Below are 12271 nucleotides of genomic sequence, written 5' to 3' on the forward strand. Positions count from 1 at the left end.
TAACAGCAACACTACTGGATAGTCAAATACAAATTCAAATTCAAAATGCATTTATGTATTTATCTACATTGAAACACACTCGCCCTTTTGAAACATCAAGTCAGTCTGTTTGTCTAACTCTACCGGCAGACGGATTCAACCGAAATAAAGAAAATCATTTTACAATTTAAAACTAATTTTTTCATCTTATGAGATATAAAAGAGGAGCGGCCTGCTTCCAAGGCCAAGGCGTCTTTCCACTAAGCAAATCATCTCACGACAGACAGAAGAGAGAGAAGAAAACCTGCATTTCACAGCTTGAAATTGTGCTTTGAGTTAGTTCTTTATTATCCAATCATTTGCTTTGCCATAGAGTTCTCCAAAAATACGATAACAATTAGTAAAATACAACTATGACAAAAAAACCAAACTTAATACATCTACCAAAAAAGAAGCTACATTCAGGTTACACAAATAGTGAGGCGTGTGCTTTATTACACACGTAAACCATATATTAAAGAGTGACCTCTCACGTTACTTCACCCTTAAAATGTCTAGACAATAGTTATAAAAAAAAACTAGTTTTAGTCGTTTATGGCCCTAGCGAAGACACTTAATAGGACTAAGTAAAATTCTATCTAAATTTATTAAAAGTCAGACTTTTAGCCAATAAATTTATAATATTGACAAGTAAAATGACCTTATTTTCGCTTTAAAATTGTCTTGTTTTTCTTTCAAAATGACAATGAAATGTATTACACTATTCCGGTATGTCGTAAAGCTTAACTACGGAACCCGGATGTACATGTTCTGCTCGTCCTCGACCAGTTTTCTTAATAACTTTAAGTCCGAAGTTGTACGGCTTACCAAGATAAGATTACGGATAAATTCTAGTTAATAACCTAAGTTAATTTGCAGTTTTCTCATGACTTAATAGATTAAGAAACTTTATACCCGTTATGGGATTTAGTTTACGAAGTAACTAACATTAGTCTTTTTAATGAAATAAACACAATGTTTTTCATTGAAAAGAGAAACTTATTATATGAAAATCGTTCTTTTAATTCCAGAAAGGTATATAAAGGACAGGGAGATGTAATCATTTCAAACGTCAATTTTTGCACAGTTTTTTATTATGTTGAAATGTATATAATATTATGATGATAATAACATACAATAGTTCATCATCATCATCATCTTATCAATTCATTATCAGCCCATTACAGGGCACGGGTCTCCTCCAACAATGAGAAGGCCGTAGTCCACCACGCTGGCCCAGTGCGGATTGGTGGACTCCACACCGCTTTGAGTACATTATGTAGAACTCTCAGGCATGAATGTTTCCTCACGATGTTTTCTTTCACCGTTAGTGATATTTTAATGACTTAAAAAACGCACATAACTAAGAAAAGTTAGGTGTGAGTGGATTCGAACTTTGTTATCCGAAAGCGAAGTCGAGCTCCTACCCACTGGGCTATCACCGCTTACCTTACAATAGCTGTTACCCGCTACAAATCTTTCCTTAAAAAGTTTTTCTAATTTTTAATGCAATCTGTTTGCGCTGTCATTCTTTTTCCAATGTCGCAAAGTTAAAAAGTTTACGAAAGTTTTAAGCCATTCCACGCTGAAGACTTTTAAACGCATTGGACTGTAAACATTTACTTAATCTTGTTTCATATCGCGGATGTTTTTGCAGTAAAAACCCATTTTATTAACGCTTGGTTTCTTTTTTCAGAGATTTCAACATCGACAATCAAAAGAAGAGGAGTTAAAAATGTGAAGTGATAAATATTTTAGATCCTATGAGATAAAAAAACTAACACCATGAAACTAAAAACAATATCGATGGCAATTTTTTTGTCCATTTTGTACATAAGTGCCCATGACAGTGTAAATATGAAGTCAAATTTAAACAAGTACATTTCAAGAGATCTAAATAGTATGTTCAATACCAAGTATCTATTAGACATTAGTAAAGACGAAAGTTTCACAGACTTTCCGTATAAAGTAAAACTAAAAAGTCACAACCATTTAAGAGATAAGAGAAGTACTTTAAATTCAACTAAAGATAACATTCCAATACATGAATATGCAGACAAAAGTATGATTTCTAATGTCACGAATGGAATAACTTTAATGAAGGACATGGATGATAAAGACAAAATTTCAGCTAACAGAACAGATGAAATAGAAAATAACAGTATTACAGATTTTTTTGATGCAGATAACTTCACTGAAGAAACTTGTGTAGGAGACCCAGAATATTGTAACATGACCAAAGAAGAATATTTCGAAATGTTGAACGAATATATTTACCCTCAACCATATGAGTGGGTGCTTATTGCAACTCATGCGATAGTTTTTGTAATCGGATTGATCGGGAATGCACTGGTATGCATAGCAGTATATAGAAATCACTCTATGAGAACTGTGACTAACTATTTCATAGTAAATTTGGCAGTGGCGGATTTTATGGTGATCTTAATATGCTTGCCTCCAACTGTACTTTGGGATGTAACGGAGACGTGGTTCTTTGGTACCGCAATGTGCAGGATTGTTCTCTATTTTCAGGTGAGTAATATTTTTATACATTTTTTTTCTAGTTCTTAAAAGCAAAAAAAAACTTGTATGCATTTTTACCATTTCTACTAATATAAATAATATGTAATTACTAAGAAAGTCAGCTGTAACTAGTAACAATAGATTCTCTTAAAACAATAGATTTAGCTTTGTGACTACAACTATTTGTGAAGTAAAGTTTGCGTTTTATTGTATGAAGAAGTGGCAAAATAACATCACCTATGCATTTTGTATGTGTAGTGCTATAGATAATAAGGATTTACGTCCTACCTTGGAAAAACTTGTAATCGAAATTGAAAAAGAACGAACTCCTAGGAACAAAGCTAATGAAAAATTAAAATCTGTGTGATATATATACAACTTACAACTACCAAAGCGCAAATAAGTTCATTAAACCTAATGTTCTGAGCACTCATCTACGCTAATAGATATTGTATTTTACTGCTCTAGATTCTTTCTGCAAATGGAAGTAATAAAATCCTGTAAAAGCGCACTTTTATGAGTTTGAATAGAGAATCCGTGTCTGAAATTTTACATAATTTCAGAAAGGGAAAACCAAAAACTGTTATTTTAATGAAAATATTATTCTTTTCTTTAAATAAACTGTAGATAGCCGGTTCTTTGATCATATGATTACGGTCTAGCATAAAGACCTTATGTTTCTAAGGTTGGTATCTATAGAAATCTTATAATATTCTGTTTCCATAACTGCTACTCAATAGGTTATATATTAGGTACTAGCTGTTGCCCGCGACTTCGTCTGCGTTTGATTTTGTTTTTTTATGTGGCATTCAATTTAGTTGTAGTTTAGTTTAGTTAAAAAATTAAAGTATTCAGTATCGCTCAGCCTTAAATGAGGGGTTTGCTGCTGTCCGCTGAGGAGTTCTGTCCTCTATCTCCAACCACATTCATCAGACCTTCACAAATTTTGGGCCAAATTAAACACATATACCTATATAGATATAGTATAAAAATAATTATTTAAATCGGTTATAATTTGTCGGAGTTATGGTGTAAAATCATCAAACACTTTAATCCCCTCTCCCAAAAGAACCGGGCTTAATGTCGGGATAAAAAGTATCCTATATTACTTCTAACACTTCCAAGAATATGTTTACAAAGTTTCATGAGGATCGGTTAAGTAGTTTTTGCGTGAAAGCAAACAAACTTACATTGACATTTATAATATTAGTAGGGATAGGGATAATAAGTTAGGTATTACACAGTAGTAGAAGAGCTTTGTGTGGCAGAGATCGTTCGGGGACCGCCCTGCTTATATGTGCCGTAAAGCAGCATTGTTGCAATGCTGTGTTTCGGTCTGAAGGGTGTGGTTGCCGGAGTTGGTTGTTGGACGTTTTGTTTCTTTTTTTTATAAGTAAGAAGCAAAGGTTTTAACAGCAGCATTAAAATATAATCAAAAAAGATTTAAGCGTTTCGTAATAACAACTTAATTAATAAGTAATCTTTGTATTGTCTAAGTTACTCGATAAAAAAGCACATGAACACTCTGTTTGATTGACCCAGGACGGCTAGTTGCGGGACGTGTTCCTTGCATGCCCTGCGAAGTGTTGCTCTGTTCAGCGGCAATGGTTTTCCACTTAGCATCAGGAAGGTCATCTGCTTTGTCCGTTTACTTTTATTATTACTATGAAATGAAAGTGGAATTCTCGCTACGCAACGACCAATGCTATTTGAATTAGCTCTGGCTTCAGAGAATTATGAGAACACTAAATGTTCAAGCAACATTTCTACATACCAAATTAATGTTCGAGAGAGAATTTGCACAGACTGCAAATTAAAAGAGCCCATTTAATAACTTCGTCGTACTGGTAGTATTTAATAAACCCTAACGAAGCTAAATAAAACTCAATGGAAATTAAGTAGAACTATGACGAGATATACTTTTACTTTTTATTATTAGTTCCATTTATATTACAATATGTGTGTATTAATTTATTGATCACAATATGCGAGTAGGTGATAACGCAAAAAAATTACCCAGCTAAGTTTGTATCCTCCTAGTATTTAAATACTATTAACATCCTGATAGCTTTAGTTTTAAACTTAGTACTGTAGTTAATACTGAAACGTAAAACATCTGAGTACCAGTTCTGATAGGAACCTAAGTATTCTATAAAATATATCCTGACCGTCGCATGTCTTGCCCTTGCTATAGGTTCATTTTGTAGGCTACTAAGAGCCAAACAGATAGGTTAATTACAGACTCGCCTTTTAAAAAACATGAACTGATGCTAAGGGATTTAAAAAACTGATATCAGATTTTTAAAATCCCTTAGCATCGAGCATTAAACTTCTTATTCACTAAATATCTAATAAGTGAATTATAAATAATAAAAAAATATGTTCAATGTTATATTCATCTTAACAAGCCATTGCCGACTAACTAAAGGGCACGGGTCGTCCTTCACAATTAGAAGAGTTTAGAGTGTAGTCCGCCCCGCTGGCCCAGTGCAGATTGGTGGGCATCAATCAGAACTCTAAGGCATGCTGGTTCAAAAAAAATCTAAATATTTTGTTATTACGTTTTATTTCTTGTAATGAAGATTAGTTTAGGGAGATTTCAATTATTATCTACTTAATTGTATTTGTAAATTTAGATTGATTTTGTAGTTTTCAATAAGTGATTAAATGTTTTTAAGATTGTGAGTTTTTGACAAGGAGTTTTAATATTTTCATCAAGTAGTTATAGCGAGTTTAAAAATTTAAGGATTCCACCTAAACAACCCCCTTTTTATACATATTTTATTCTCTTTTAATTTTTTAATGCAAAACTTAAAAATATCAGTGGAACTATACCTTTATTGAATGTCACAAGTATCTTAAATAAAGTGTTCCACGTATCTTAAATAAACAGCATATATATTATAAAAAATAGTATATAACGCTAAGCTAATTTACTCAACGTAACAAGACGTTTCCGCATCTTAAAATAATTTTACTTCTAATATAATTTCCTACCCTCAGACAGCGTAGCAGTAAGTTTATTAGGTGTTTTTTTTATCTTAGCGTTTTTCTCAGTGCCTGAAGACTAAATTTCTAGATTACACTGTTCTAGTTCTCTTTTGATCACGTGGGCCAGTGATAACAGAAAAGTTGTGGCTAACTTTGAGCTTGGTTATAGTTGTAAGCATGCTCGACTGCAAATCACGAGGATCTAGGTTCGATCACTAGGCCGGGCCAATCGAACCAAAACCCAATAAACAGAACAACACTTCGCAGGGTATACAAGGAACACATACTGCAACGTGCCACCATTTTTTTAATAGAAGTATGGACCTATCTTGTCTACATTCTATAACATAAATTCACAAATTATGAAAACATTAGTCTTCCTTCTTCTCAACTCGATTTTTAATATTACTAAGGAGATTTAGTAAAACCTGAATGACATCTCATTTGCAGTTATGTTAAAATAAAAGCTTTTTTTTTCTTATCTCCATAATTCAAAGGCTCATTTCGAAACAAAAATATGCTTTCACTGTAGTTGGTTTTCTAAGACTGAAGAAATGAAAACTGCGTTTTATATATATAAAATCAGTTATAGTTTGCAATTTGTTCAAAGCCTTAATAATTTAGCCTTAATAATTTAATATTTAAAGTTTTAATAATGGTTCGTACTCGCTTAAATGGCAGGTGTGTTTTTTTTCTTGTAAATTTGACTTTATTTGACTATTGACTTTGACATATTTGATTTCGTATTTAATTATTACAGATTAAATGGTTTCAGTTAATAAAATTGTTTAAAAAAATTCAATGCTAATTAATATTCATTAACAATAAAATTTTCATTTGCGGTACCAGTTTATCTTAATGACATTTTTGCCTGCATACATTTTTGACAACCTTTCTAGCTGTGAGTTTTATGTATTTTTATTTTTCATGGAGCAAGAGATCCATGCGTTTTGTGCATAGTGGTGTTTCAGGGGTCAGAGTATAATTTGACGGCTGGCTGGCGCAGTGGGCAGCGACCCTGCTTTCTGAGTCCAAGGCCGTGGGTTCGATTCCCACAACTGGAAAATGTTTGTGTGATGAGCATAAGTGTTTTTCAGTGTCTGGGTGTTTATATGTATTTTCTAAGTATTTATTTATATATAATTCCTAAAAATATTCATCAGTCATCTTAGTACCCATTACACAAGCTACGCTTACTTTGGGGCTAGGTGGCGATGTGTGTATTGTCTTAGTATATTTATTATTTATTATATAGGCAAAAACTACTCACTAAATATATTCTTTGATCATTCAAATGCCTCGAGGCTACTAATTCCTTTTGATTCAGTCTTATCTAATTTTAGTAACACGCCAAAAAAAATATCACTTCAAAATCCATCAAAATGGCTTTCGTTAAAAATTACATCAAAAACACGACCCAAAACATGCCTGTCAATATTATTATTCACCCTGAAATTTGTAAATAATATTGATAGCCGTTCTGATCCTAATATATATAAATGGCATTTGCTTGACAAATGTAAATAATTGTAAGTTTTTGAAACCTGTAATTACCTCAGCATGTTCACGTATATCCGGATGCTTCGCAACAGACTTGGTTTTAGTCTTAGTGGGGTATCTTTAAGAAAGTTTGTTTTTTTTATTAAGAATAAGCATGTTTTTTTAGTAAGTGAGCGATTTATTTAAATATTTTCACTCCCATTGTTCCTTTTTAATAATTGAGATTGATATTAGATTATAATTTTTTAAATTTAAATCTGAGGCTGTAACTTAATTTATTAACTTTATATAACTAATCTCTGCGATATCATGCTGCGAAAGTAATATTTCGTATATATCTAATATCATTTTCACTTTAACGTACAAGACTTTAATATTAATAAGTCAATTATAGCTCACGCATGAAGACTTTGCGAAGATGTAATTAATAATATCAGGTGTCATAGCCTCGACACTAGGGAGGGGCGACGAACCGTTGTTCAAATCGTTTAACACGATGGCACATGGATACCCAAATAATTTTAATCTGATTAACAATGTTGGAGAAATAACAAAAAAAAGATTAAATTTTAACTGAACATAAGAAAAACTTTAAATAGTAGATTGTGCTACAAGGGCATAAAAACTTATTTAAGTCGAGGATAAAATGGGTTTCATGACCAAGTTACACATTCAGCTTTTCCCTTCGATTGCAAGGATATTTGTTTGAGCTCCAAGGTTTCCCGGGTCATGTAAAAAGTTAATATTTAAGTGAACGATTAAATTTAAATACTTTAAAAATAAAATCGATGACTGAAGGAACTGCTGCTTATTACAGACTGATTTAGAATGCTAAGGAATAAAAATATACAATCATGATAGTTGTTTTGTGTCTAATGATGAAAGCAGATCAGAACACAGTAGTCACCATCCCTTCTCTCGAGGCGTCTTGTATCGTACGAGGTGACTAAGGCAATATAATAGGTGGTTATAGGTTAAACCTCCCGTAGGGTTTGGGTAGGGTTGATGTCAGTTGATTACCAGCAAAAATTGCAATCAGAGTAATGACGTCCACCAATCCGCACTGGGCCAGCGTGTTGGACTAAGGCCTTACCCCGTCTCATTGTGGGAGCAGACCAGTGCCCTGTAATGGGTTGATATGATGAAGATGTTAAGGAATTTTTCCAACCAGCTCCAATAAACATAAACAATATTGACTCCTTGGAACACATTCTGATAAATTTGCAGTGGCTTTTGAAATCGATTACTTTGAAAACGAACTTTTATTTTGTTGTTCAATCAGTGTTTATTGTTCAATCGAGCGGCGCCGCTTGTTTGTTCAAAAACATCATTGAACTTTTGCAGTGACGAGCAAAAGTGGATATTCCATGTTCGGATTTTGTCGACATCTTTGCGGCAACGTGGCGTAAATGCACATGCCTTGGAAGTTAAAGTCTTGTTGGGTAATCTATACTAGATATAGTATACCAAACCAAAATAAAATTAGGTGAAGCGGTGATAGCCCAGAGAGTAGATCTTCGACTTTACGTTTGGGGTGCCGAGTTCGAAACCCAGCGAGCACCTCTAACTTTTCTTAGTTATGTGCGTTTTAGCAATCAAAATATCACTTGCTTCAACGGTGAAGCAAAATATCGTGAGGAAAGCTGCATGCCTGAGAGTACTCATTAATGTTCTCTAAGGTGTGTGGAGTCCACCAATCCGCACAGGGCCAGCGTGATGGCCTACGGCCTAAACCCCTTCTCATTGTGGGAGCAGACCCGGGCCCTGACCCCTGTAGTGGGCCGGTAATGGGTTGATATAAAGATGATGTTGAGATCGAGAAATCGTCGATATGATACAATAAGTCGTTCGTGGAAATAAACACCAATATTTCCACGAACTTTCGATTTAAAAAAAAATATTACACCAATTAATTAAATAATTGGTGTTTCAGTTTGAAAATAGGCTGTAGTATTAGTACACAGCCTATTTTATTATCCCGTTTAAATAAAAGCTTTTTCGTGAAGATCTGTTTTGCAATGCAAGTTGACAAAAACCGCCTGGTAATTTTGGATAAGCCAAGAGTTTTTATAACAACTCTGCCTTATCCCAAAACTGAAATTTTTATGACGTTAATTTTGGCATCCACTTATTAAAAAATTATAAAAAAGACTTAAAGACTCAGGTAGCCAAGACTACCGTCCCTATGGGTGATTCTTATTTTATGTATTACTAGCTATTGCCCGCGGTATCGTCCGCGTTTGTTTTGGTTTTATGGTAGGAACGGTATATTTGGAAGATATGTGGCATTCAATGTTATTGTAGCTCTACAGATATTTATAAGAAGTGTATTATTTTTAAATACAACTTTTTCAACCTAAAAAGAATTGGTTTGCTTAGGTGTTGTCTAATAAAAATTGTTAATTTAATTAAACTTGCGATAAATTCGAAGTTAAATGGCCAATTGGAGCTAATTAAAAAGTATTTTACTGCTATATAAATACTCTTTATAATATAACTTTATCTGAATTCGGATTAATACTGCGATATTCGCAGTTCGCAATATTCTCAGCGACCAAGCAGTTACCATCAGTGGACCACTGATGGTAACTGACTGGTCGCTGAGAATATTATTGATGATGCATATAAAAAAATTTATTACTTAATTAAATATATCTACAAAAAAGTCCGCTAGGGAATTCATCTAACTACTCGTGTCATAGTTTAGTTGCAATAGCATTTATGTGTTCTTAAATTTTAATAAAGCGCCGGTAGAAACAAAAGTGGGTTATACTTATTAGTATCGCAGTATTAACCACTGATGGTAACTGACGAATCATTACCTTTAAACAGAGCAATAACTCGTAGGGCGTGCAACGCGTCCCACAAAGTGCCGCCTTGTCTCCATCAACCTAAGGCGTAGGTGTTAAGCCTCATGTGATCGTAATTTTAGACGGCCATTCGCGCAGTGGGCAGCGACCCTGCTTTCCGAGTCAAAGGCCGTGGGTTCGATTCCCACTTAAATGAGGGGTTTGCTGCTGTCCAATGAGGAGTTCTGTCCTTTATCTCCAACCACAGTTTGGGCAAAAACACCTATTATAACCTCTATAGTACAAAAATAATTATTTAAATCGGTTAAAATTTGTCGGAGTTATGGTGTAAAATCATCAAACACTCCTACCCCCTCCCAAAAGAACCGAGCTTAATGTTGGAATAAAAAGGATCCTATATTACTTCTAACACTTCCAAGAATATGTGTACAAAGTTTCATGAGGATCGGTTAAGTAGTTTTTGCGTGAAAGCGTAACAAACAAACTTATATTGACATTTATAATATTAGTAAGGATTATTGCGAGTTAAAGGGAAACCTAAGAAAAATTAAATGTTTCCAAGTAGTTCGATTCACAGCGCCCAAGTATTCATAGTTTCTACGGGACTTTAATCGTAATTTGTCGCGAAGGCTTTTTACGAAGTTCAAAAACTTGTTGAAGCTTTACTTAACATAACCGAAGTAGGGAAAGCGCAATGTATTTTATACAAGCGTTTGCCAGTGACTTAGTCCGATTTAACCGAAAGACTAACAACATATACTCTTTCATATGCATTTATTAAAAAGTTGCTATCCTAACATGAGTGTGTGTTCATATATATGAATAAATAATTATTTATTTATTCATTCAATACACTTTATTGTACTCCAAAACGTAATAAAAAATTAACAATTATAAAAAATTCAAAAGAAATAATTAACAAATATTAGGTGGATAGTTAATTTAGGCGGGTTTATCGCTAACAAGCGATAAACCCGCCTAAATTCTAGCAGGCAACCTATCAGAGGACCAGTTCAAGTTACAGTTACAGAATTAAGGACATTCAGAAACCGTATACACGGTTAATATTGAAGCATTAAAAACCACTCCACTTTAGTAGTGTTACTCGAACAAAGGGATAGTAACTTCATACCATTTTGCAGTTGTCAGTAATTATTTTACTTTTATTGTTTTAAACGTTTACCAAAAAATGGGATAAAGTTTGTGAGCTAACACGAGGGTGTAAAATGAGACGTGCGCGGGGCGTTTTCACTGATTTTGGACACAATGCACTGCATACAATAATGGCTGAATGATATTCTTAATTCAATGGTTACAGTATAGGGTCAGGACTCAGGGTACAAAAATATAAGTACGGAAAATAAAATTAAAAATGAAAAAAAAACTCAAATAACAACATATATAACCATAATTATGTATTTTACATAATCAATATCTATAAATACACATTATATATATATATCTACAATACGTTACACACATATTATATACATTACAAAACCTATTTTGCTAAATGGAGTGCCAAACAATTCGTGTTTACCACAATCGTGAAATGGACTAGTACATTTGTTAAAATTCAATTTGCTGGATTTCAGAGAACTTAGAAAAAATAATCTTTTTTTTACTTCACTACAAGTTAGCGTTTGGCTGCAATCCCACCCAAGTGGTAAGTGATGATGCAGTCTAAGATCGTAACAAGCTAACCTGTAGGTATGACAGCTACCCCTAACCTACTTTCAAACTTTATCTTTTACGTCGAAAAAACAACTAATACTGGCAAACGTCAATGTTGTTGATAAACGAGAAAGATTACTTTGCCATTTTGTTTAGTTGTTTTGCAAGGTGTTGTCGTATTTAATAATCATCATCATTACAAGCGTATTATACGGTCACACAGAATTTCTAACTACCTTATTAAGAGTGCTGAATATTGGAGGTAAACTTAGCTTATCTTGTTTTAAATGCACGGTGACATATTTTTAGTCGGTATTCCCATTACATATTCCGAAGCTTGCGTTAAATGCACCCTTCCCTTCACAATAAAAAAGTACATTATTATACACTCCACGCATGCTTCAATGCAGTGGGCTCAATTCATTTGGGTGTTCCGGAGGTACGATGCTACATCTAACACGCACAAACAGGCACACACACGCACACATACACACACATACACACATATAAACACAGCCACACAAACACAAACACGCACAGGCACACACACACTTACACACACACACACACTCAGACACAACAACGTGTAAGTACACGCATGAACACACACACACACGCTCACACACAACCACGCGCACGCACACGCTTGAACACGCACAACCATGCGCACGCACACTTATGAACACACAGACACACACTCATCCCATACACACAGGCACGTCAACATTATAACACCCCGACGCAAAATCGACGGG

At 34.0% G+C, this 12271-nt stretch overlaps 1 protein-coding gene across 1 annotated transcript in view; it reads left to right on the forward strand.

Annotated features, from left to right (window-relative positions):
- Positions 1 to 12271, forward strand: part of LOC120626136 (orexin receptor type 1-like) — a 77335-nt gene that overhangs the window by 44532 nt on the left and 20532 nt on the right. The window contains exon 2 of the mRNA XM_039893438.1: positions 1715 to 2550. Coding sequence (XP_039749372.1) covers positions 1804 to 2550 — 747 coding nt within the window. The 5' untranslated portion in view covers positions 1715 to 1803. The remainder of the gene's footprint in view (positions 1 to 1714; positions 2551 to 12271) is intronic.

Source organism: Pararge aegeria, chromosome 1 (assembly GCF_905163445.1).
Source record: "Pararge aegeria chromosome 1, ilParAegt1.1, whole genome shotgun sequence".
Taxonomy (NCBI): Eukaryota; Metazoa; Arthropoda; class Insecta; order Lepidoptera; family Nymphalidae; genus Pararge; species Pararge aegeria.